General features: G+C 39.2%; 3 protein-coding genes and 1 long non-coding RNA gene across 6 annotated transcripts; 1 reads left to right on the top strand and 3 right to left on the bottom strand.

Annotated features, from left to right (window-relative positions):
- Positions 1-279: 279 nt before the first annotated feature.
- On the bottom strand, positions 280-6,086 carry LOC143892986 ((1S)-1,7-diacetoxy-luvungin A aldo-keto reductase-like). The gene is made up of 4 exons (XM_077397908.1): positions 5,697-6,086; positions 1,705-1,948; positions 1,453-1,632; positions 280-676 (listed from the first exon to the last, which is right to left on the bottom strand). The coding sequence occupies exons 1-4, from the start codon at positions 6,011-6,013 to the stop codon at positions 452-454; spliced, it is 966 nt and encodes a 321-aa protein (XP_077254023.1). The 5' UTR covers positions 6,014-6,086; the 3' UTR covers positions 280-451.
- A 4,013-nt stretch (positions 6,087-10,099) lies between these two features.
- Positions 10,100-14,705, bottom strand: LOC143892985 (non-functional NADPH-dependent codeinone reductase 2-like). Its single transcript, XM_077397907.1, has 4 exons — positions 14,318-14,705; positions 11,681-11,924; positions 11,346-11,525; positions 10,100-10,485 (listed from the first exon to the last, which is right to left on the bottom strand). Exons 1-4 carry the CDS (start codon positions 14,632-14,634, stop codon positions 10,261-10,263), a joined length of 966 nt encoding a protein of 321 aa, XP_077254022.1. The 5' UTR covers positions 14,635-14,705; the 3' UTR covers positions 10,100-10,260.
- Positions 14,706-17,684: 2,979 nt separating this feature from the next.
- Positions 17,685-22,305, bottom strand: LOC143892984 (non-functional NADPH-dependent codeinone reductase 2-like). Its single transcript, XM_077397906.1, has 4 exons — positions 21,899-22,305; positions 19,287-19,530; positions 18,949-19,128; positions 17,685-18,070 (listed from the first exon to the last, which is right to left on the bottom strand). The coding sequence occupies exons 1-4, from the start codon at positions 22,213-22,215 to the stop codon at positions 17,846-17,848; spliced, it is 966 nt and encodes a 321-aa protein (XP_077254021.1). The 5' UTR covers positions 22,216-22,305; the 3' UTR covers positions 17,685-17,845.
- A 963-nt stretch (positions 22,306-23,268) lies between these two features.
- Positions 23,269-26,575, top strand: LOC143846522 (uncharacterized). 3 transcript variants are annotated; one of them, XR_013234776.1, is made up of 3 exons: positions 23,269-25,708; positions 25,998-26,130; positions 26,238-26,575. It is a non-coding gene; the product is annotated as an uncharacterized LOC143846522 (long non-coding RNA). The 3 variants fall into 3 exon arrangements; XR_013234775.1 differs by having other exon boundaries at positions 23,269-25,852; positions 25,998-26,107; XR_013234774.1 differs by having other exon boundaries at positions 23,269-25,852.
- The last annotated feature ends 105 nt before the right edge of the window (positions 26,576-26,680 follow it).

Here is a 26,680-nt window from a genome sequence, read left to right as displayed (position 1 = left end):
TATCATTCGCTTTTCCATTCTTAAACACTTAGTGCTTATGTCTCATGTTTTAAGATGAGATGAGTGTACTTCAACACTTTCTTTTTAATTCTTCTCTCAGCTTCAACAATAAGCTTGATTAGAAGGTTCTTCATTCTTATTTCTTAACCAGAAAAGTTTATTGCCACAACTAGAGTTTTCCATGAAGATGGAAAGACTTTGAATGACATTGGAAAACTGATGTTTGTCAGGAATTGAATTCCCTACAATAGCTTTTTTTTTCAAGTAAGTAGTTGAATGTCCACCGTAAGACTATCATAGTATATTGAGCCTGTTTATAAACCAGAATGCAACAAATACTTGAATTATTTCTGGTACATTTATTTTACTATATATATATACTGCCGAGATAAAATAACATCGGAATTATTTTACTATATATATACTGCGGAGATAAAATGTTCCTCTTCTATCATATCTCACCATCCCAAAATTCCTCGGGGGATTTGAAGGGCCCATCAAGTGAGACAAATTCCAACGCAGGAAACCCTTTACACTGCTGAATCAAACTGATACGGTATGATTCTTCTTCGCTTAGACTCCAATCAAGGAAATGGAGGTTTTCCTTTATCCTCTCGTTGTTAAAGCTCTTCACCAACAGACTCACCCCTTGCTCGTACACCCATCTCAAAGAAACCTGTGCATTATCATAAGAACTAGTTAAATGATACTACAAGAAGCTCTTAATATGAGAAGCTTCTTGCGAACTCCACTTTAAACGTAATTGTTTTCAAAATACATTTTGAAAGGCATGTGTTTGGTTCTCCATTTACAACTTTTTGGTTGGGAAAAAAATCACACTTTTAGGGGCCGTTTGGATATGCAGATTTTAGAATCCGGGATTTCTTCAAAATTGCAGATGAGAGACGAGAAGAAGAAGAAGCGGACCAGCTGTTGTTTTCTGACTTCTCGCCCTTCTTTCCGGGCTGTGAGGACAGCATACAACAACTTAAATCATGAACTCTATTTTACATGGTTTTCAAACTAAAAACATGGATTCTAAAATCAGCATATCCAAACTGCCCCTTAAGGAAAGACAACTTCTTTGTAGCGAAAAAATTGCACTTTTATGATCTCCTAACGGATGTTTGATTTTCTCATCGTGTCATGTACAAGACGGGCTATCAAATGAAGGATCGAGATCATTCTACTGTCATTTGGGTAGTCTGGATCAAGATTTCACACTATTCTCGTAATAAAGGTGCCACTTGAATCAAATATCAAGAGCGACACTTTTGATGTAACGCATGCACACTTTCCTAATTTGTTGTCAAAGGCTATTACAATCTCCTAAACCCATCAGAAAAGTGTTTAATAAAGCGAGAAGTCCCATTATCAGAAAAAGAGAGTCCTGATATCATTTCGAATAAAGAAAAGCTAGAAGATGGAATGCAAAGAGCATGAAAATAGCACCTGAGCCACAGTCTTTCCTCTTGCATTGGCAATCTCTTTTAGAACCTCACAATCCATAACTTGGCTACTCCCCCACGGAGTTCCATTCCCTCCTAGCGGAGAATAGGCACTCACATGGATACCCTTCGCCACACAAAACTCCCTCAACTTCTTCTGCTGCCAAAGTGGGTGCATTTCCACCTTCCAAAAAAGAAAATCTCAGTCATTATCCAGACAAGAAAATTTTGATATGCATGCAGGAAACTGACTCACTTGGTTAACGGCGGGAGGGATCTTTGCCGTGGAGAGTAAATCCGTTATCTTCTTGCAAGAGAAGTTGCTGACTCCAATTGACTTTGTGAGCCCAAGTCTTTGACACTCTTCCATGGCTTCCCAAACAGACTTTAAATCCATGGGAAGAAGATCCTCCTTGTTAAAGGGCACTTTAGGTTCCCCTGGGTTCAAGCTCACTGGAAAATGAATGAGATAGAGATCAAGGTACTCCAACTGAAGTTTCCTGCACCATTGATGAGTATTTTTTTATAAGCTACTTTTTAAAATGTATGTCTTTTAAAAAATTATAACACTATTAGGATGCACTCATTTTCAAAAACTCACAATCTTGGATTTTCAAAAATGCTCCCAATATGCAAAGTTTACCTATTGGTTACTCGACATCTCTACCTTCTTTCTTTTTACAAAAGGAGAAAGCAAACTACGGGTGGAACTTGGGTTGGGTTTTACCGGATCCGCATCAACCTGACCCGAAAATGACATGGGTCGGGTCGGGTTCTAGATTGAAAAACCGCACCGAGTCGACAAGGATTTTTCTTGGCGGCATTCCGCGTCGCATCCACGTTTTTAAACACTTATCATAATACTTCATTATTTTTATCTCTTATAACGTTAGTATCTATATCCATCCATTATTTTCATTATTTTATTTCATAATTTAACTATTATTAATTTATTTAAATCTTATAATTATATTTTTGTTCTCTCTCTCTCTCTCTCTCTCTCTCTCTCTATATATATATATATATATATATATATATATATATATATATATATATATATATATATATATATATATATATATAAGTAAACAGTTCCTGAGGTGGCGCTAGCGCTACCTTATATGAGGTGGCGCTCACAAAACATAGGGGGCCCACTTTGTTTGGATGATCCAAAGGATTCATTTGATAGGCCCTCACATAGATAGGGTGCCCACAAAAAATCACGTCCATAAGATCATCCTAACCCTTCCATTTGTGGAGGTTTAGATTTATGGAGGTTTATACCCATCCATTTAAACATCCATAAATGGAAGGGTTAGGATGATCCTATGAAGTTGATTTTTTGTGGGCACCCTATCTATGTGAGGGCCTATCAAATGAATGCTTTGGATCATCCAAACAAAGTGGGTCCCTACGTTTTGTGAGCACCACCTCATATAAGGTAGCGCTAGCGCCACCTCATATAAGGTAGAGCTAGCGCCACCTCAGGAACCCTTTTCTCTCTCTCTCTCTCTCTCTCTCTCTCTCACACACACACACACACACACACACACTAGTAAAAAACATACCACATTATAGGTTGATCCAAACTGTCCATGTGATGGAACACAACATCAATATGTTGTGCCCGTAAAATCATTTCCATAGGTTGACCCTAGCCCTCCAATCTTTAGAGGTTTCCATAATATGTTGCTCCTCTTAAGGTGCCCGGAATTCGTAAATTTTTTAAAGGTGTGCGGAATTTGTAATATCCTCAAAAAGTTATGAGGAAAGTATTTTTTTCGCAATTATCATATTTTGATACATCTTCTTTGTAGTTTTTTCCGTAATTGTCATATACAGGTACCTGTTGTCTGTAATTTCCCTCCAAAACTATACTTAATGATTATTATTGCTAGCTTCTTCCAGTACTTATTATTACTAGCCGCCTTTCAAAAAATAGTATTTCAGTAAAGTTTTTCACCTCGTCTAATAAGACAAATCTTTGAACACATACAATTGCAAAGGATGGGCGAGATGTAGCCTTTGGAGAAGGTGGGGTAGCAAATCATGATTTGCTTTTCAAATAATTCCAAAAATGGGTAGGATTGAAATTATGTGGCTTTAATGGGTGCCTTTGTTAAAAAGCATAAAGGAGGGGGTAGGATTGAAAATATGTGGGTTGAATGAGTGCCTTTTTTAAAAAAGGTGAAAAAAGTGACATGTAATTCTCATATAATTTTGGGAGAAATTCAAATAATTCTCTCATTTTCTCTTCTGATATATAGTATATAATATAGATATATGAGAAAAGGGTTCCTGATGTTAACCTCATATAACTTATATGAGGTGGCGCTCACAAAACATAAGGAGCTCACATCGTTACGATGATCCAAAGCATTCATTTGAAAGGCCCCATCATAGATAGGGTGTGTACAAAAAATCAGCTCCATTGGATCATCCTAACCCATCCAAAAGTGGAGGGCAAAATGGATAGACACTTTTTATCCACAAATCTGCCCAATTTTGCCTCCACTTTTGGAAGGGTTAGGATGATCCAATGGAGCTGATTTTTGGTACACACCCTATCTATGATAAGGCCTTGCAAATGAATGGTTTGGATCATCCAAACAAAGTGGGCGCCTTATATTTTGTGAGCGCCACCTCATATAAGCTTATATGAGGTTACCCACCGGAACTCTATTTTTTTCCCTCTCTCTCTCTCTCTCTCTCTCTCTCTATATATATATATATATATATATATATATATATATATATATATATATATATATATACACACACACACACACACACGCGCGCACACACATATGGGGGCATGATTCGTGAGCTAGAGCTCAGCCCTGCGCTAGAGCTTACAATACCCCATCTCCTATAGTTGTTTGACTCATCCAATCCATTCATTTTATATGACCTCACATAGATAGGAGGTTCCTAAGAAACCATTTAATCTATATGACCATAATTTCTAGCCATCCATTTTAAACCTACACAAATCATAACCATAACCATGACCCATAATCCTAACCATAACCATAATCCTAACTGTAACATATAAAACTAATGGGTTGGATGAGTCAACCAACTATGGGAGATGGTGTTTGTGAGCTTTAGCTCACAAACAAAACTATATATATATATATATATATATATATATTTGAGCTCGAGCTCAGCCTGAGCTATAGAGCTCACAAATAGACCTAGCAAAAAGTACCCGGACTCGCGGGTCCACCCTGCCCGCCCGTAAATTACGGGTTCGGGTCACCAATCATTGACCCGTTTGAAATTGCCCTCGGGTCCACCCGGCTCGTCAAAACTGAGTTGGGCCGGGCCGGGTGGACCCGCGGGTGCCCGTAGAGAAGTGCAAAAGGTTTTATTTTGGCACCTTTTGACTTCTTTTTTTTCCATAATTGTCATAAGTTTTGGTTTTTATTTGTAGTTTTTTCAATAATTGTCATATCTTAGTACATTCTTTCGGTTCTTTTTTATTAATTTTTCTACTTTGCTACCATTTTTCTGTAATTTCTCATTTAAAACTTAGTACCGCATGATTATTATTTATAGCTAGCCACCTTTTCACAAATCGTACTTTTGCCAATCTTTGCAGTTTGCACCACGTCGACAATAAGACAAATCTCTCAAACAGCGAACATAAATGGTTGGTGAAGGTGGCTAGCAAATACAAACAAAAAAAATCTTAAAAAATATGTCAAAAATCCGGGTGACCTGCGGGTCCAAGCATAGTGACTCGTAAAATTTTTCGAGTCATTTTTGACCCGGCCCGTTTGACCCGGACCCGTGCGGGCCGGGTCAAACCCAACCTGGCCCGCCCGTTTGCCTGGTCTACTCACAAACACCACCTCCCATAGTTGGTTGAGTCATCCAACCCATTTATTTTATAGGTTATGCTTAGGGTTAGGGTTAGGGTTAGGATTAGGGTTATGGGTTATGATTTGTGGAGGTTAAGAATGAATGGCTAGAAATTATGGTCCTATAGATCGGATGGTTAGGATTATGGTATGAATCTGGTTTATTAGGAACACCCTATCTATGTGAGGTAGCATAAAATTAATGAGTTGGATGAGTAAAACTACTATGGGAGATGGTGTATTCTAAGCTCCAGCTCAACTTGAGCTAGAGCTCAGAAACCATGCCCTCATCATCATCATCATATATAAACACGTGCACACACATATACATAAAGAAGAATCAAAGTAATAAGTAGTGAAATTGATTTGGGTTGTTAATTACTTGAGAGTGTTTTGGAGTGCATGGAGGACAAGATGGTGGTCGGCGTCGGTGCACCATAGCTTGGAGGTGATGAATAGCTCTTCTCGCAATTTTATGTACCCAAGTCGCAGGGCTTCAACTATGACTTCGCCCAAGGGCTGCTCCGATTGATAGACGGAAGCTGCGTCGAAATGCCTGTATCCAAGCTCGATGGCATAGAGTATGGCCGATTTCTTGGCTTCTGATGCAACAAAGGGATAAGTTGCAGTGCCCATGCCTAAGAGAGGCATGGTTCGTTTGCCTGAGCTCAATTCCACCTCTGGAATGCTACTTCCCATATCCTATCAAGTATTAGCCACTATAGCTTCCAAATGTTACTCACCAAAATCCCACCAGGTTTCTATAATATATATATGAATTGGGTTGGTACAACAACTACCGTTTGCAGTAGTCATTCCCACACTATTTAGTTTGTCAAAAAAATACCAAAGATCTCCGCGTGTATGATTCTTCTTATTGTTTTTATAAATTGTTATATGATTCTTCTTGTTGTTTTAATAAATTGTTATCTTTATAAAAAGGGATTTGCTAGAGTCCACTGCAGAAGGCATTTCGCGGATGGTCTGTTGCAAATGAGAGCAGCAACAGATTCTGTCTTCATTCATGATGTGGCTGCTCTCACGTGCAACTGACCATCCGTAAAATGCTTTGGGATGGACGCTAGCAAATCAAACTTATAAAAATTGCTTTTTAAAAAATTTAGATGTTAGGCAGGTTATGTTCTATAGTAAACGACACTTATTGGGCGCCGCAGTTCTGCCTTTGGATTATCCCAAAAAAAGTCAGATTATTGACATTTGCTATCCCTTTTTCTTACGCAGGAGATATTCAGTTTGGATTGGGCCGAGACCATGATGTGATGGCATCGTGATCTTTAGGGTTTCGTGTACGCAAGAGAGAACGAGTAAACAAACAATTATTGTTAGCTAAAAGCCAATTTTAGCTTCCACTACGGGACATTTAGTCATTTACGTACGATCGAGACAATTTAGACTGTTGATCTTGTAGAACATGCATCTCGAGGTAGCCCAAATGGTCACAGTCTCCTTTAAAAATAAAACACTAGACTGAAAATCTATGATATATAAAATTTTCTTGGCAGAATCTTAAATAATTCTTGATGAATCATGGCTCAGGGCCATCCGGTAATGGTGTTCTCAATAGCATTTGGACAACTTGTAGATACAAATTTGATAATAAGTGTATTTTAGGAGGGAATTGCTAGCGTCCATCGCGAAAGGCTTTTTCGCGGCCGGTCTATCGCACGTCAGACCAGCCACCTCGTGAATGAAGACAACAGGCTGGTCTGACAGACTAGCCGCGAAAAGCCTTCTGCGATGGACGCTAGCAAATCCCATTTTAGGAAGGAGTGTAACAACCCATCATTTTAGCATTAATTTTCCTAGTTAAAAAAGTATATTAGAATTTAGAAGAGCTTTAATGTGGTGCCTACACTTAGGTAGGCTTATCTAAATCATGGGAGGTCGTTTCACCAACGTTGTGATGCAAGTTAAATTAGTTAGTCGCCCAACAACTACCACACGATTAAACATGTCGTTCAGATTAGAAGGGTTTAAAACTCAGCGTCAACACGTAACCCCATTACCCCTAATCACGGTGCCGTCCTTTATATTTCATCCAATAACAGTTGACTTAATTTGTAAGAGGCTGTCGTTGGATCAAACATCAAGGACAGCGCCACCTAGCTCGCAGACACCTTATTATTTCGTCTATTCGAATATGGCAAAGAATTATTTCACTACAACATTTTGGGACGGATCGGGACATGGTGAACTCAATGTCGGGCTTCAGCTATCCAAGGAAGTGAGTGGACTTGTGGCACAACCTTGCTAATGTACGGTTTTTAGAGGGATCTGGCCAAAAGACTGGCCGGCGCCCACCTGACTAGAGGGACGGAGAAATTAATAGAGTACAAAATTAACTTATCTTCAAGCTTTACATTATCCGAAGGGAGCTGCTGGCAAAAGGGGAACAGCCCGATCGGACAGCCACTATGGGCAGTCGTCCATTCCTACCACAATACGTCACTGTTTTCTCTGCTTTGTTGTTGTACAGGTTAATCAGTTTCAGTAAATTTCGAAGTAGCTCTCTAATTCGGATCCGCTTACCCAAATTTCGCTACAACATTTCTAGCCTCTCCTTATAGGGATTGAGATTGGTTGGATTGATACGGGGACTAAAGACATTAGAATCCCAGTTTGGTTATGAAGAGGTTTGGATTGCCAAGCATTTTCCCATGTGTATTGGAATTCTACCATATGATATTTGATAGTATTATTTAATAATTTTTGAGGGGTTTATTGTAGCCAGAAGTATGGGAACAACCTTTATTTCCCTTCACGCTGTCATATGTTGTTATAACTTATAAGGCTATTTCCCGATGGAGGATTATTTTTTCTGAATTAATGATGGTGGGTATACACTTGAGGGAGGAGAAAGGTCATATATTCACCAAGTTGATGATAAAAATCCATGGACGCTGCCCAGTAGTGCCTTTTGCTAATGTGATGAGAGGCCGGTCCTTGATGGCGTAAGCTGACAAATTCCGAATGACTGATTCTCTAATGAATCCAATAACATACGTAAGGACCTCTTACGCATGGAAAGGATATATTGCGGGAAATATTTTGGTTTCAGTGAAAATTTTGGTAGAAATCTTGTAAAATCACGGAAATGAATAGAAACTCATGCAAATGATGAAATTTTAAGATGAAACTTTGAAATGCTAGAATAAGCACAAATACATGCTAAGAAACCATCACATAAGCAAGAAAGACAAACAAAATGGCTTAATAACATCGAACACCATGTGAAATGTGTTGTCACACATGTCTACTAACAGTAAAGTCAATAAAGAAGTATAATATAATCAACTATAAGAAAGTACAATAACCGGTCTCTCCTCATCACCTCAACCCTATATGAATGCCACATAGTGTTACAATAAACAAATGTGTTTCATTTATTAGAAATGCTTTTTCAACTATTGGGCAGGATTTTCTTATAGTTTTGAGAAGAAAATAGTTTTATACGATGTAAATCATAACATCTTTCCAGTTTTTTGTCGTTGCAATTTCGGTCGAATTTCAGAAAGTCAACCGAAATCTCGAAGAAAATAATGATATGGAAAGAATTTATTAAAATTTCATTTTGGCTGGGATGGAAACGGAAACATTTCAGTCTTTTCGGAGAAATTTAAAACCATTCTCATATTTTGTACTCTCATTGTGCATCATTAGGCCTCTCAAAAGCCACTGAGATTTGATCAGTGAAGAGTGGAGAGAGGATTTAACCCTTACAAGAAGGGCAATTTATCCTTAGGTGGAAAGATAACTCTGATTAAATCATTCCTTGCCAATCTTGATAGGAAAGTGTCGGAGGAGCAGATGATCATTGTAGATCAGTGATTGACTGGAACTATGCTTCTAATTTTAGTAGTGGGCTTTGATGGATGGATACAGATATCGGGGGTGGTACTGCATTGAGAGATGTCAAAGTGTTCCTTGGTGAAGATTCAAGAGGGGATTTATTTAGAGCTGACAGTACTGGGGAAGAATTCGCGCAATTCTCACTCGATCCTTAGTGTGGGGCTATGCCCCTTATGGACAACTATCCCTTATCTTTCGCTTGTCCCTTCTTAAACAATTTGTTCTTATGTTTTAAGCTGAAATGAGTCCATCAAAGAGGCCTTCAATGTATTTCTTTATAATTCTTCTCTCATCTTCAGAACGATTAGAAGGTTCTTCATTGTTATTTCTTAGCCAGAAAAGTTTATTTCTATGGAAAACTGATGTTCGTCGGGAACTGGATTCCCTGCAATTGATAATTCTTTAGGTCATGTTTGGTAACAATGAATTTTTTCATGATAAATTAGTTTCTCCAGTTGTGAGAGAGGATTAGGAGGAGAGCCTTTAGAGGACACGAATGGGTAGAGGGTGAGAAGTGGCTAAAATAACAAAGGAAAAAAAATCAATCATATTTTGCTGGAGTTTTTTGTTCAAGGAAAAATGGAAAGCCGAGGAAAATCAAGCTAATACTCAGGGGAAAAAAAACTCATGGTAGCCAAACATGCCCTTAACTTTGACCACCATCTTGTTTACATTTTCAACTACTACGATTCACCTTCGTTCATTAATGCAACAAATACTTGAATTTTTTTTCTCTGGTACATTTAAATAGGTATTTCTGGTATTTCCAATGGCAAGAAAGGCATATATCATTTTTTTCCTAGATTGCTTAGAATTTTTTAAAAGAAGAAAAAGAGGGAGACCAAGTTGGTCCTAATACAAACAGATCAAGGATAAACGAAAATAGGAAAGAGAAATACAACCACATAAGAGGAATACAGAAAACAGGAAAGAGAAATACACCCACATAAGAGGAATACAGAACAGGAAAGAGAAATACACCGACCTAAATATGATTGGTTTGTGATGGTGTAATATAATAATATCTGGATTATATTACTATATACATACTGCGGAGATACAATGTTCCTCTTCTATCATATCTCACCATCCCAAAATTCCTCAGGGGATTTGAAGGGCCCATCAAGTGAGACAAAGTCCAACGCAGGAAACCCTTTACGCTGTTGAATCAAACTGATACGGTATGATTCTTCTTCGCTTAGACTCCAATCAAGGAAATGGAGGTTTTCCTTTATCCTCTCCTTGTTAAAGCTCTTCACCAACAGACTCACCCCTTGCTCGTACACCCATCTCAAAGAAACCTGTGCATTATCCTAAGAATTAGTTAAATGATACTACAAGAAGCTATTAATATGAGAAGATTCTTGCGAACTCGACTTTAAATGTCATTTTTATACATTTTGAAAGGATAATCCATTTACTACTTTTTCGTAGCAAAAAAAAAAAAAACAATAATAGAGCTTAATGTCAAACATTTCTCATGTATTTCCTATTCACCCATTTTGTAAACCATGGATAGATAGGACAGTAATGATTCCTAACATATGTTTGATTTTCTGGTCATGTCATCAACTATAGGGACTATCAAATGAAGGGTCCAGATCATTCTAGTGTCATTTGGGTGGTCTGGATCAAGCTTTCACACTTTCTCGTAACCAAGGTGACACTTGAATAAAAAATCAAATGATGATATTTTCACCCCCCTGCTGTACTTGCACACCCCCCTTATAACGTGATTTGACATAAAGTTGCACTTTTCACGTCAAATCAGGTTATAAGGGGGGTGTGCACGTAATGCGGGGGGTGAAAATATCATCTCCCTATCAAAAGCGACAAAAGGTACCCTCATTACTTGCATGCTTGTGCGCACCCCATATAATTTCACTTAATACTTTACTAATTAGTTGCGAAATGCTATTACAATCTCCTAAACATATAAGAAAAGTGTTCAACAAAGTGAGAAGAAGTCCCATTATCAGAAAAAGAGAGTGCTGATACTATTTCAAATAAAGAAAAAGTAGAAGGCTATTACAATCTCCTAAACATATAAGAAAAGTGTTCAACAAAGTGAGAAGTCCCATTATCAGAAAAAGAGAGTGCTGATACCATTTCAAATAAAGAAAAAGTAGAAGATAGAATGCAAAGAGCATGGAAAGAGTACCTGAGCCACAGTTTTTCCTCTAGCCTTGGCAATCTCTTTTAGAACCTCACAATCCATAACTTGGCTATTCCCCCACATAGTTCCATTTGCTCCTAGCGGAGAATATGCACTCACATGGATACCCTTCGCCCAGCAAAACTCTCTCAACTTCTTCTGTTGCCAAAGTGGGTGCATTTCCACCTCCCAAAAAAAAATAAAAAAATTCAGAGTCATTATCTGTACAAAAAAATTTTGATTGCTTCGATGCTGAGTAGGGCTCCTTAGCTGAAACACATTGGTCTCAAAATAATAATAATAATAATAATAAAGAAATAAGAAAAAAGAAAATGAATCACTTGGTTGACGGCAGGAGGGATCTTTGTCGTAGAGAGTAAATCTGCTATCTTCTTGCAAGAGAAGTTGCTGACTCCAATTGACTTTGTGAGCCCAAGTCTTTGACACTCTTCCATGGCTTCCCAAACACACTTGAAATCCATGGGAAGAAGATCCTCCCTGTTAAAGGGCTGTTTAGGTTCCCCTGGCTTCAAGCTCACTGGAAAATGAATGAGATAGAGATCAAGGTACTCCAACTGAAGTTTCCTGCACCATTGATGAGTATTTGTTTAGAAGCTAGTTTTTAAAATGTCTCTCTTTTAAAAATTATAAAACTACTAGTATGCACTCATTTTCAAAAACTCAAATTCTTGGATTTTTAAAGGGAAGTGATATTTACGCCCCTTTTGATCACCAGGGACACCCAGCGCCTGTGTAAGTGGCAATCAAATCCACTGGATTTTCTCATGTCAAGTACATTAGCCCAAGGTTACCAGAGAGGGAATCGAAACGGGAATCGAAAGCGGGAATCGAAGGCTCCGAGGGAAGAATCCTGCTCAAGGTTACCAGAGCGGGAATCGAAGGCTCCCAGGGAAGAATCCTGCTTCCTTGCATTAGCCTCCCTTGAGTCATTGATACACTAGCTCTGGGTGTCCCTAGTGACCGAAAGGGGCGTAAATATCACTCACCTTTTTAAAAATGCTCCCAATATGCAAAGTTTAGCTAAGTGAAAGCAAACCCCCCCCCCCCCCCCCCCCCCCCCAAAAAAAAAAAAGAAAGAATTCCCAGTTTTGGCTCAGGAAAGAAATCCCAGTTTTCCTCTGATTGTGGCAATCTCCAACCTATCATTCTCTTCCCCTCATCTTTTACAAATAAAAAACTATTTGTCTCTAGTTTTGTATTGGTCCTCCTCTTATACAAAATGAGACGAAAAAACAAAGCAAAAGAGTTCTCTTCCCCAAACTTTTCTCTCTTCTCTTTCTTTCTTGCTACAAAATACACACAAAGACAACACTCATGTCTTCTCTCTTGGTTGCATATATAAAAGAATCATAATACTTCATTATTTTTATCTATTATTATGTTAACATCGACATCCATCCACGATCTTCATTATTTTTCTTCATAATTTAACTATTATTAATTTAAATCTTATAATTCTCTCACTCTCTCTCTCTCTCTCTCTCTCTCTCTCTCTCTCTCATGATAATCCCCCCTCCCCCCCTAAACGGATAAAATCCCCCCCTTTATATGTTTCTGTGAGAATGGTTCACTGCTTGACGATAAATTCAGCCCCCTTCACATTTTTCTTTGCCTTTAAGACTTAATGAATGACATTAAAGGGCGGCCGCGGGGGGGGGGGGGGGGGGGGGGGGGGGTTATTCAGAGTGGAAAATATCATTCCCCTAGAGAAATGTTGATGGCGGAGATAATTGAAGATGAAAACTGAGATGCATCAAGGCGCGTTGTCGCTTTCCTTAAGACTATATTTGCCCCCATCAATTGTGTGTAAGGGGAGCCATGAATTCACACAGCCCCAAGATACAATGAAGCCTGGTGAATTCTTTACCAAATGTTTGTAGACATTTTGCACCACACAGAAACAAACCCCAAATCACTCTTTGGATTTGACAAGTATGTAATGTAGTAGTGTCTTTGTTTCTGGGATGACAGAACACTAGAGAGAAAGCTTCAAAACGGGTAAAAACGAGAACACTACAGAGAAAACTTCAAAATGGGTACAAACGAATTCAGAAAAGCTTTAAGAGAGTAACAGATGCTTTGGAATTTCTCAAATCCAAAGTCCCAAACTTTATTTTCGGATTGTACATGAAATGGTGATTTTCTTGTCCATTTATAGACATCTTGGTGGTTTTTCACATTGAATTGCACCCTTTGGTGGCACTTGATCATGATGTGCTACTTATTTAACTGTTAGATCGCACCAATTCACGTTTCTACGGCCTAGATTGATCCTAGAGTGACTGTTAGTTTGTGTAAAACCTATGTCCTCCCTTGTAACTGCCAGATCGTCAATCCACAGTGCGAATTGCACCGGATCGACTTCTGATCGTTGGGACGCAACGAGACGCGATCCTACGATCCACATCGCACCCGATCATCTACTAATCGTTACCCGCGTTCCGACGCTTGAGATCACGCCCTTTCCAACACTAGCTGTTGGAACACATCTGGCTGACCGATCGACCACATGGCTGATCCTACGGCCCGACTGACCAACCATTGATCATCCCACAGATCACCCTTGGTTCGGACCGATCTTGATCCAACGGTCTAGATCCAATTTGGAAAAATTTTAAGCGCTCCTCGCGACTTGCGCCACTAGTGCCCTACCGCCGACGTGTGCGTTGCACCGTCCCGTAGGTCCACCTATAGCTGAAACCCAGGCCCACCCATGGCTGAAACCCATTATGCAACAAACCAAGAAAGAGGGAGGGAGGTAAAGCTTTATATACCCGTCCCCAACTTCTTTGGTTTCCAATGTGGGACTATTCTCCCAAATATCTTTTTACTGCAACCCACTTTACAAACCAAATACACTTTTCTTTTAAAACCTTTTCAAAAACACTTTTATTTTGAAAAAACTCTTGTAAGAAGAATCAAAGTGATAAATTGTCAAAATTGATTTAGGTTGTTACTTGAGAGTGTTGTGGAGTGCATGGAGGACAAGATTGGGGTGGGCGTCGGTGCACCATAGCTTGGAGGTGATGAATAGCTCTTCTCGTGATTTTATGAACCCAAGTCGCAAGGCTTCAACTATGGTTTCGCCCAATGTCTGCTCTGATTGATAGATGGCCGCTGTGTCGAAGTGCCTGTTGCCAAGCTCGATGGCATAGAGTATGGCCGATTTCATGGCTTCCGAAGCAGCAAAGGGAAAAGCTGCAGTGCCCATGCCTAAGAGAGGCATGGTTCGGCTGCCTGAGCTCAATTCTACCTCTGGAATGCTACTACCCATCTCCTATCAAGTTTTAGCCGCTATAGCTTCCAAATATTACTGGGCAAAATCCTACTTTGTGTTTCTAATATATAAAGGGGATTGTTATAAGTTATGGAAATGATTTTGGGGCACAACCTATCAAATGGACGGTTTGGATCATCCTAGCCCGTACGGTTCATTTAGAAAAACATGAGTGGGGCCTACCTTGCTAAAAAATATAAACAAAGCCCACTAACCGTTCATGTTTGAGGGAGAGAGGGGAGGTAGTAGGTAGGGAGAACTGAGGGCGTTCATTTCTTATCTTATCTTATCTTAAGCATGTGACATTCACGCGAGAAGGCAAACAATTATTGTCAGCTATAAGCCAATTTTAGGTCCGACAATTGGACATTTACGTGAGAAGGCAAACAATTGTTGTCAGCTATAAGCCAATTTTAGGTCCCACAATGTGACATTTAAGTGAGATTGAGGCTATAATTTATGCACTTAATCAGGGGCGATGCCACTTGTAAGGAAAGGGGGACAATTGCCCCCCTTATTTTTTGGAAAAAATATATATATACCTTTATTTTTTAATATTTTTTTTATACTTACCCCTTTTTAAAAAAATATGCCCCCCTTTCCAATCATCCCTAAGATAGGAAATAAGTTTAAAATTTTAATGTTACCATATTTATCTCCCTTCTTTGTGCAAAATTTACTATAATTTTTGCCCTCTTGTGCAAACTTTTAGATAGAAATTTTTTCCATCTTAATTTTAAGATAGATAAAAAATTACTATAATTTTTGCCCCCTTTGTGCAAAATTTTTGGCATCGCCCTGCACTTAATCTTGTAGAAAATCATGAGATAACACAAATGCGACGTGTAAAAAGAAGGGAAATGCTATCAGCACTATTGTATTTTGATGATCACACTTCTCACTTTATTAAAAGTAAGGTATGGCCCGAACCATAGGATGATCAAAACTTTCCATTAGATGGGCCACACCCTAGATAGATAGGTTTTGCCCAAAAATTATTTCCATATGTTGATTCTAACCCTCCAATCTATATAGAGGGTTAGGATCATTCAGTCCCTTTACAGAATAAATGATTTTTTTGCAAGAGAAGTCTCTACTTTGCCCTCTCTGTTGCTTCTGGTTGTTGATTTGCTATGAATGACTGCTTTGGAAGCCAAATCAAGCTTAAATTCATGGACAAAAAATCTTTTCAAAATAGCAAGAATACAGAAGTAATAGTTGTTCTCCTCCATAGTTACCTTTTCTCTGTGCTACCCTTTTGTGGCTATTTCCAAATCCGTCACTCTGATCCTTTGGCTGGATTTTCCTAGCAAAGCTCAAATTTTTAATCAATGCTCAAAGTAAGTTGCATGAGGAAACGATGGAGGGGAATTATCTAATACCGGTGCTTTGATATTTTGTTGTCATTAACTGCTACTGATTTAAAAATCTTTGTGATCTTCAATTTATTGTTATAGAATGAAAATCTTTGTAATATATACAAAATTTTCTAGTTTTGGAGGCAAATTCATGGCTCCGTCCCTGCCCCTGGACAAAATCCTGGCTCTACCCCTGACTGAGCGATCTGGTTTTTTTGCAATTCTTAAAGCACCTTAAAGCTGAAACGCTTAAACCCTAGCTTCTTCGGTTGGATCTACATACTACAAATCTCTCCCTCTCTCATTTGTAATCCATGTTTTTACTTTGATAAAGTAAATGGGTTACACATTGCAGAACCCATTTGTTGTCGTTCGACACGAAAGTCTAAAATCAAGTTTCCTATTCCCACAAAACCTTGAGGTGAATACTATTATCAGAAAGCAGAGACTGCGTAGGCCCAAATTCTCTATGTGCAATGCAATAACGGAAAAGCTCGAAAGATCATCAATTTTGCCATTCCCTATCATGGTAAATGGATGTATGGGAAAAATGGGGAGGGCGGTTGCAGAAGCCGTAGTTTCGATGGGAATAAAGTTAGTCCCCAAATCATTCAGCAGTTCAGAAAAATCTGGTGAAATTGCACAATTAGGTGGCATGGACATTCACTATGTTAGAGTATCTGTGAATCATTTGTTCATACACTGTTCTTTTGCCAGGATCAAATGAAGATGTATCTTTCTGAGGTTTGGAATTACTTGGGTCTTCCCTATAACTATTCAGAATATTTTGAGTATGTGGGGGTTTATGCCATGGAAAAATAGAGGGAAATTATTGTGGAATGTGTGTTTGCTAGCTACGTGGTGGGTGGTTTGGAAGGAAAGAAACTCTAGAGTGTTTGAGGGTTTGGCCAAATCACCTTATTATTTGTACATGCGGATTATAGCATTGGTCATATCATGGGTTAGATGTCTTCCATCCTTTCTTTTGGTATCGGCCTTTGATCTTTGGTAACATTGGAGGGAAGTGTGCTTTAGTATTGAGAGGAAAATTAACATAGTTCAAAGATGGGAGCCTCCGATGCTAGGAATGTTGAAAATCAACTTTGATGGTGTTTGTTTTGGAAACCCGGGTCCAGCGGGGGTGGGCGGTCTTTGCCGTGATGAGTTTGGTGAGATTCTTTGGGCTTTTTCTGGTCCTATTGGTGTGTGTGATTCTTCTGAGGCGGAAGTTAAAGCTGCCTATTTTGGGATCAAGAAGTTGAGTAGAGAAGTATTAGACCATATTATTGTTGAAGGGGATTCATTGAATGTCATTCGGTGGTTGAAGGGTGGTGTAGCTCCTCCATGGAGATTTTTGGCGTTATTTGATGAAATTGAGGATTTTGTTACAGGTTCGGCTATTGTCTTTAATCACGTTTGGAGGTCGGCAAACGAAAAGGCGGATGAGTTAGCCAAGCAGGGAGTTGGGAGGGAGAGTATTCTCTGGTTCGATCATCTTCCCCCGTAATATAATTTTGTTATTTTTATTGTATCTTTTCTTCTTCTTCTCTGTTTCTTCTTTCTTGTTTTTGTTCTCTGGGTTCCCCCTTCTCGGTTGCTCCCTTGTCATTTTTTCTTATTAATGCAAATCGCTATTTCGAAAAAAAAAAAACGAAAATAGGAAAGAGAAATACAACCACATAAGAGAAATACAGAAAACAGGAAAGAGAAATACACCCACATAAGAGGAATACAGAACAGGAAAGAGAAATACACCGACCTAAATATGATTGGTTTGTGATGGTGTAATATAATAATATCTGGATTATATTACTATATACATACTGCGGAGATAAAATGTTCCTCTTCTATCATATCTCACCATCCCAAAATTCCTCAGGGGATTTGAAGGGCCCATCAAGTGAGACAAATTCCAACGCAGGAAACCCTTTACGCTGCTGAATCAAACTGATACGGTATGATTCTTCTTCGCTTAGACTCCAATCAAGGAAATGAAGGTTTTCCTTTATCCTATCCTTGTTAAAGCTCTTCACCAACAGACTCACCCCTTGCTCGTACACCCATCTCAAAGAAACCTGTGCATTATCCTAAGAATTAGTTAAATGATACTACAAGAAGCTATTAATATGAGAAGCTTCTTGCGAACTTGACTTTAAATGTCATTTTTATATATTTTGAAAGGCCAAGTGTTTGGTAATCCATTTACTACTTTTTCGTAGCAAAAAATAAAATAAAATCATAATAGAGCTTAATGTTAAACATTTCTCATGTTTTTCCTATTCACCCATTTTGTAAACCATGGATAGATAGGACAGTTATGATTCCTAACATATGTTTGATTTTCTGGTCGTGTCATCAACTATAGGGACTATCTAATGAAGGGTCCAGATCATTCTAGTGTCATTTGGGTGGTCTGGATCAAGCTTTCACACTTTCTCGTAACCAAGGTGACACTTGAATAAAAAATCAAATGATGATATTTTCACCCCCCTGCAGTACTTGCACACCCCCCTTATAACGTGATTTGACATAAAGTTGCACTTTTCTCGTCAAATCAGGTTATAAGGGGGGTGTGCACGTAATGCGGGGGGGGGGGTGAAAATATCATCTCCCTATCAAAAGCGACAAAAGGTACCCCCATTACTTGCATGCTTGTGCGCACCCATATAATTTCACTTTATACTTTACTAATTAGTTGCGAAATGCTATTACAATCTCCTAAACATATAAGAAAAGTGTTCAACAAAGTGAGAAGAAGTCCCATTATCAGAAAAAGAGAGTGCTGATACCATTTCAAATAAAGAAAAAAGTAGAAGGCTATTACAATCTCCTAAACATATAAGAAAAGTGTTCAACAAAGTGAGAAGTCCCATTATCAGAAAAAGAGAGTGCTGATACCATTTCAAATAAAGAAAAAGTAGAAGATAGAACGCAAAGAGCATGGAAATAGTACCTGAGCCACAGTTTTTCCTCTAGCCTTGGCAATCTCTTTTAGAACCTCACAATCTATAACTTGGCTATTCCCCCACAGAGTTCCATTTGCTCCTAGCGGAGAATATGCACTCACATGGATACCCTTCGCCCAGCAAAACTCCCTCAACTTCTTCTGCTGCCAAAGTGGGTGCATTTCCACCTCCCAAAAAAATAAAAAAAATAAAAAATCAGAGTCATTATCTGTACAAGAAAATTTTGATTGCTTCGATGCTGAGTAGGGCTCCTTAGCTGAAACACATTGGTCTCATAATAATAATAATAAAAAAAAAAAGGAAAAAGAAAAAAAAAATGAATCACTTGGTTGACGGCAGGAGGGATCTTTGCCGTAGAGAGTAAATCTGCTATCTTCTTGCAAGAGAAGTTGCTGACTCCAATTGACTTTGTGAGCCCAAGTCTCTGACACTCTTCCATGGCTTCCCAAACACACTTGAAATCCATGGGAAGAAGTTCCTCCTTGTTGAAGGGAAATTTAGGTTCCCCTGGCTTCAAGCTCCCTGGAAAATGAATGAGATAGAGATCAAGGTACTCCAACTGAAGTTTCCTGCACCATTGATGATGAGTATTTGTTTAGAAGCTAGTTTTTAAGATGTCTCTCTTTTAAAAATTATAAAACTACTAGTATGCACTCATTTTCAAAAACTCAAATTCTTGGATTTTTAAAGGGAAGTGATATTTACGCCCCTTTTGATCACCAGGGACACCCAGCGTCTGTGTAAGTGGCAATCAAATCCACTGGATTTTTCTCATGTCAAGTACATTAGCCCAAGGTTACCAGAGAGGGAATCGAAACGGGAATCGAAAGCGAGAATCATAGGCTCCCAAGGAAGAATCCTGCTCAAGGTTGCCAGAGCGGGAATCGAAAGAGGGAATCAAAAGCGGGAATCGAAGGCTCCCAAGGAAGAATCCTGCTTCCTTGCATTAGCCTCCCTTGAGTCATTGATACACTAGCTCTGGGTGTCCCTAGTGACCGAAAGGGGCGTAAATATCACTCACCTTTTTAAAAATGCTCCCAATATGCAAAGTTTAGCTAAGTGAAAGCAAACACCCCCCCCCCCCCCCCCCCCCCCCAAAAAAAAAAATAAAAATAAAAATAGAATTCCCAGTTTTGGCTCAGGAAAGAAATCCCAGTTTTCCTCTGATTGTGGCAATCTCCAACCTATCATTCTCTTCCCCTCATCTTTTACAAATAAAAAACTCTTCGTCTCTAGTTTTGTATTGGTCCTCCTCTTATACAAAATGAGACGAAAAAACAAAGCAAAGAGTTCTCTTCCCCAAACTTTTCTCTCTTCTCTTTCTTTCTTGCTACAAAATACACACAAAGACAACACTCATGTCTTCTCTCTTGGTTGCATATATAAAAGAATCATAATACTTCATTATTTTTTATCTATTATTATGTTAACATCGACATCCATCCACGATCTTCATTATTTTTCTTCATAATTTAACTATTATTATTAATTTAAATCTTATAATTCTCTCTGTGTGTGTGTGTGTGTGTGTGTGTGTGTGTTAGAGAAAGGGTAATGATAATCCCCCCCCCCCCTCCCCTAAACGGATAAAATCCCCCCCCTTTAAATGTTTCTGTGAGAATGGTTCACTGCTTGACGATAAATTCAGCCCCCTTCACATTTTTCTTTGCCTTTAAAACTTAACGAATAACATTAAAGGGCGCCCGGAGATAATTGAAGATGAAAACTGAGATGCTTCAAGGCGCGTTGTCGCTTTCCTTGAGACGATATTTGCCCCCATCAATTGTGTGTAAGGGGAGCCATGAATTCACACAACCCCAAGATACAATGAAGCCTGGTGAATTCTTTACCAAATGTTTGTAGACATTTTGCACCACACAGAAACAAACCCCAAATCACTCTTTGGATTTGACAAGTATGTAATGTATTAGTGTCTTTGTTTCTGGGATGACAGAACACTAGAGAGAAAACTTCAAAATGGGTAAAAACGAGAACACTACAGAGAAAACTTCAAAATGGGTACAAACAAATTTAGAAAAGCTTTAAGAGAGTAACAGATGCTTTGGAATTTCTCAAATCCAAAGTCCCAAACTTTATTTTCGGATTGTACATGAAATGGTGATTTTCTTGTCCATTTATAGACATCTTGGTGGTTTTTCACATTGTATTGCACCCTTTGGTGGCACTTGATCATGATGTGCTACTTATTTAACTGTTAGATCGCACCAATTCACGTTTCTACGGCCTAGATTGATCCTAGAGTGACTGTTAGTTTGTGTAAAACCTATGTCCTCCCTTGTAACTGCCAGATCGTCAATCCACAGTGCGAATTGCACCCGATCGACTTCTGATCGTTGGGACACAACGAGACGCGATCCTACGATCCACATCGCACCCGATCATCTACTAATTGTTACCCGCGTTCCGACGCTTGAGATCACGCCCTTTCCAACACTAGCTGTTGGAACACATCTGGCTGACCGATCGACCACATGGCTGATCCTACGGCCCGACTAACCAACCATTGATCATCCGAGAGATCACCCTTGGTTCGGACCGATCTTGATCCAACGGTCTAGATCAAATTTGGAAAAATAAGCGCTCCTCGCGAATTGCGCCACTAGTGCCCTACCGCCGACATGTGCGTTGCACCGTCCCGTAGGTCCACCTATAGCTGAAACCCAGGCCCACCCATGGCTGAAACCCATTATGCAACAAACCAAGAAAGAGGGAAGTAGGTAAAGCTTTATATACCCCTCCCCAACTTCTTTGGTTTCCAATGTGGGACTATTCTCCCACATAACTTTTTACTGCAACCCACTTTACAAACCAAATACACTTTTCTTTTAAAACCTTTTCAAAAACACTTTTATTTTGAAAAAAATCCTGTAAGAAGAATCAAAGTGATAAATTGTCAAAATTGATTTAGGTTGTTACTTGATAGTGTTGTGGAGTGCATGGAGGACAAGATTGGGGTGGGCGTCGGTGCACCATAGCTTGGAGGTGATGAATAGGTCTTCTCGTGATTTTATGAACCCAAGTCGCAAGGCTTCAACTATGGTTTCGCCCAATGTCTGCTCTGATTGATAGAGGGCCGCTGTGTCGAAGTGCCTGTTGCCAAGCTCGATGGCATAGAGTATGGCCGATTTCATGGCTTCCGAAGCAGCAAAGGGAAAAGTTGCAGTGCCCATGCCTAAGAGAGGCATGGTTCGGCTGCCTGAGCTCAATTCTACCTCTGGAATGCTACTACCCATCTCCTATCAAGTATTAGCCGCTATAGCTTCCAAATATTAATGGGCAAAATCCTACCTTGGGTTTCTAATATATAAAGGGGATTGTTATAAGTTATAACCGCTTTAAATTAGATATTTTTACCCAAGTTAGTTTCTTGAAAATGCAAAGATTCGTGTCTGGTTCTTTTTCTCTTGTATCTAGAAGTGCCAAAAATTTAACTGACCGCCTTGTCATATCAAAAGCTTTTTGCAGGTGGGAATCTTTACGTTCTAGCCTCATCCGGTGCATGTAATCCGTTAGGAAAGTGTACATGTAATCCGTTCTTATTGTTTTAATAAATTGTTAGGGCAGTGTTACACCCCTTCTAGCCTCATCCGGTGCAAACCTCTCTGCAACATGAACTTGGCCCCACCCATGTGTTTTAAAATGAACTCACACCATAGGATGATTCAAACCGTCCATTTGAGTTGTGCCCCAAAAACATAGTATATAGGTTGTGTGCCAAAAAATCATCCTATGGAAATGATTTTGGGGCACAACCTATCAAATGGACGGTTTGGATCATCCTAGCCCGTACGGTTCATTTAGAAAAACATGAGTGGGGCCTACTTGCTAAAAAATATAAACAAAGCCCACTAACCGTTCATGTTTGAGGGAGAGAAGGGAGGTAGTAGGTAGGGAGAACTGAGGCCGTTCATTTTTCTTATCTTATCTTATCGTAAGCATGTCATGATCTTCAGAGTTACGTACAGAGAGTGACTAGGCAAACAATTATTGTCAGCTATAAGCCAAGTTTTGGTCCCACAATGGGATATTTACGTGAGAAGGCAAACAATTATTGTCAGCTACAAGCCAATTTTAGGTCCGACAATTGGACATTTACGTGAGAAGGCAAACAATTATTGTCAGCTATAAGCCAATTTTAGGTCCGACAATGGGACATTTACGTGAGAAGGCAAACAATTATTGTCAGCTATAAGCCAATTTTAGGTCCGACAATTGGGCATTTACGTGAGAAGGCAAACAATTATTGTCAGCTATAAGCCAAGTTTTGGTCCCACAATGGGATATTTACGTGAGAAGGCAAACGATTATTGTCAGAAGTAATAGTTGTTCTCCTCCATAGTTACCTTTTCTCTGTGCTACCCTTTTGTGGCTATTTCCAAATCCGTCACTCTGATCCTTTGGCTGGATTTTCCTAGCAAAGCTCAAATTTTTAATCAATGCTCAAAGTAAGTTGAATGAGGAAACGATGGAGGGGAAATTATCTAATACCTGAGCTTTGATATCTTGTTGTCATTAACTGCTACTGATTTAAAAATCTTTGTGATCTTCAATTTATTGTTATAGAATGAAAATCTTTGTAATATATACAAAATTTTCTAGTTTTGGAGGCAAATTCATGGCTCCGTCCCTGCCCCTGGACAAAATCCTGGCTCTACCCCTGACTGAGCGATCTGGTTTTTTTGCAATTCTTAAAGCACCTTAAAGCTGAAACGCTTAAACCCTAGCTTCTTCGGTTGGATCTACATACTACAAATCTCTCCCTCTCTCATTTGTAATCCATGTTTTTACTTTGATAAAGTAAATGGGTTTCACATTGCAGAACCCAGTTGTTGTCGTTCGACACGAAAGTCTAAAATCAAGTCTCCTATTCCCACAAAACCTTGAGGTGAATACTATTATCAGAAAGCAGAGACTGCGTAGGCCCAAATTCTCTATGTGCAATGCAATAACGGAAAAGCTCGAAAAATCATCAATTTTACCATTCCCTATCATGGTAAATGGATGTACGGGAAAAATGGGGAGGCGGTTGCAGAAGCCGCAGTTTCGATGGGACTAAAGTTAGTCCCCAAATCATTCAGCAGTTCAGAAAAATCTGGTGAAATTGCACAATTAGGTGGCATGGACATTCACTACCAAAAACACAGTGGGCCCACATTGTTTGGATGATCCAAAGCGTTCATTTGATGGGCGCTGACATAGGTAGGGTGTGCCCAAATAGGATCATCTTAACCCTTCAATCTGTGGACGAACCATCAACTGAGGGGGTCTACCTTACACAAATTGAAACCACAGGGGGTCTAAGTGTATTTTTCTCATAGGAGCAAGAAACAGCTAGTCTGGCTAATCTCCTTTCTCTCTTATAGATGCTCTTCTTTTAATGCGAACCATAGAGTGTGGTCGGCTAACTCCTCGGGCCTCTTTTCAGTCTGTTCCTTCTTTCGGTGTTTGGTCAGAGGAGATGGAAATGAATCAAAGTTCTCAAGCATTTGGAGGATGTTGGTTCCCCTAGAGTGGCAGCTTTTGCATGGACCGTGGCAATTAGACAGATCAACATGCGTAAAACCGCCACATATCATTGGTGAGTCGTTGTATATTATGTAAGGCAGTAGAGGAGTCCATCAATAATCTCCTTCTATTGCATTGTCCTTTTTTGTTTAAGCTATGGATGGGAATTATCGTAAGTTTTGGTTTGGTATGGGTCTTCCATAGATCAATCGAGCAGACGGTATTAACAATATTAGACTGGAGTAGTGGTCTTTTTGGAAAATTGGGGCAGGCACTTTTGAAATTGGTCTCTTTTGCAATCATATGGCATATTTGGCAATAAAGAATCAAAGAATTTTTTAGGACAAGGAAAAAGGTTTTGGAAGGATATTGACAGAGATCAAGGTATGGACAGAGATCAAGGTGGATTTGATTCTTTGGGCAAAAGCCAAGCATGTGTTAGCCCCTTACTACACGATGAAAATCATTAGGCATTGGCGGTCAATCATTTGTAAAAATAAAAAATAAAAATAAAATTAAGGATTGTCCGTCCCCTAGGTTGGATCTCCCACCTTTAGGCTACTTTAAACTCAACCTCAACGTAGTGCCAAAGGGAATCCCGGACCTGTAGGGATCAGAGGACTAAACTGTGACTCGGAATGGGGGAGATGGATGTCTTTCTCAGGCCCCATTGGAGTTTGCGACTCAAATGAGGCAGAGGCAAAAGCATTATTATGGGGGCTAAGGTGGTTCATCGCAAACTTATCATTCCCTTTAATTGTAGTGGGAGACTCTTCAAATGTCATAGCTTGGGCGAAAGAGGAGGCTCGTGGTCCATGGAGATTCGAGATTGTGCGTGGCTATTCGCCCTAAAATGTCTCACAATCGCAGGTCAGCAAACGAGGAAGCGGATATACTCGCTAAGGGGGGAGTGGAGAAGTTGGAGATGGAAGTAATTACCTTCAATATTGATTAGGACTGATTTCGGTATAAGATAAGGGAATGGGGTGGTACATGTATTGTAAAAATGTTGGGTGACAACTTGTCGCCATACAACCGATTCACTTGCACTGTATTTTGGATTTTAATAAAGTTACTTTTTTCTCCAAAAAAATAAAACGAATTAGAAATGACCAAACAAAATTCTCATTTTCATGTTCTTGTAATCCGAGGTCAAAAAACAGGGGAGCTTCCATTTTCGTAGACCATTGACTTTTATGCACTCATTTCATAGATTACCAGGTACTAGCAGCTTGTAGCTTATTTGAGAAATGCAGATGATCTCTGTTTCCCATTAACTACAGCGGTTTCAATAAATTGTTCTAAATATGATAGTTGAAGTCATCCCTTCATTGTTAAGTCTTAGAGGGTTCCAAGCGCAACTTGGTGAGTGCTGGCTTTCATGTAGAGGAATGATTATTATCTTCTTCACCTTTCCAGAAAATAAAGAGGAATCGCACAGAAAACTTCATTGGAATTGTATTCCTACACAACCGGATGCATTAATAGATGACCCTTTTTTTTTTCTCAGGTCAGAAGAGAAACGGAAATCGCCAATTACAATCCTAGTGACCGTAATAGGAGCGCTGGCATTGTTTGTCTATTCCTTCTTTCTGTGGAAGTGGATTAGAAGTAAAAGAGGTAATAAACATGATCACTATAAGGTAATAATCCATCTTCCATGAATTAAACCATAGCAATTTAGACTACACAGCTAAAACTAAGTTTTTGTCCCATTAACTGCTATTAGCGATGTGGATGATTGTTTCAGGGTATGTTGCGAAGAGGACAAGTAATAGCAGTGAGAAGGCTTTCAAAAGGATCAGGACAAGGATTAATGTAGTCCGAGAATTAAGTTTTTAGGCTTTTGGGCTGCTGTATAGAAGGAGAAGAAAAGATGTTGATCTATGAAATCATGCCCCACAGAAGCTTGAATTCCTTTATTTTTGGTTAGAAGTTCAAAGTCTTCAAACTCCTCATGTGCATTTATATATGATTTTTTAAACCTTTTTGGACCGAATTTTAAGTAAATTCCTTAGTCTGTAACATGGATAAATTGGTTTACCAGTATGTTTGGAAATTATGTACAGATCCAATTCAAGGAGTATTACCCTCTTGGAAAAAATTCTTCAACATCATTGAAGGGATTGCATGTGGACTTCTTTTTCTTCATCGAGATTGTGGGTTGAAAATTGTCCACTTTGATTTGAAAGC

This window comes from Tasmannia lanceolata, unplaced genomic scaffold (assembly GCF_043159265.1).
Source record: "Tasmannia lanceolata isolate RefF3 unplaced genomic scaffold, GAP_Taslan_0.1 ptg000015l, whole genome shotgun sequence".
In the NCBI taxonomy this organism is placed as follows: Eukaryota; Viridiplantae; Streptophyta; class Magnoliopsida; order Canellales; family Winteraceae; genus Tasmannia; species Tasmannia lanceolata.
This window is presented reverse-complemented; position numbering and strand designations above follow the sequence as displayed.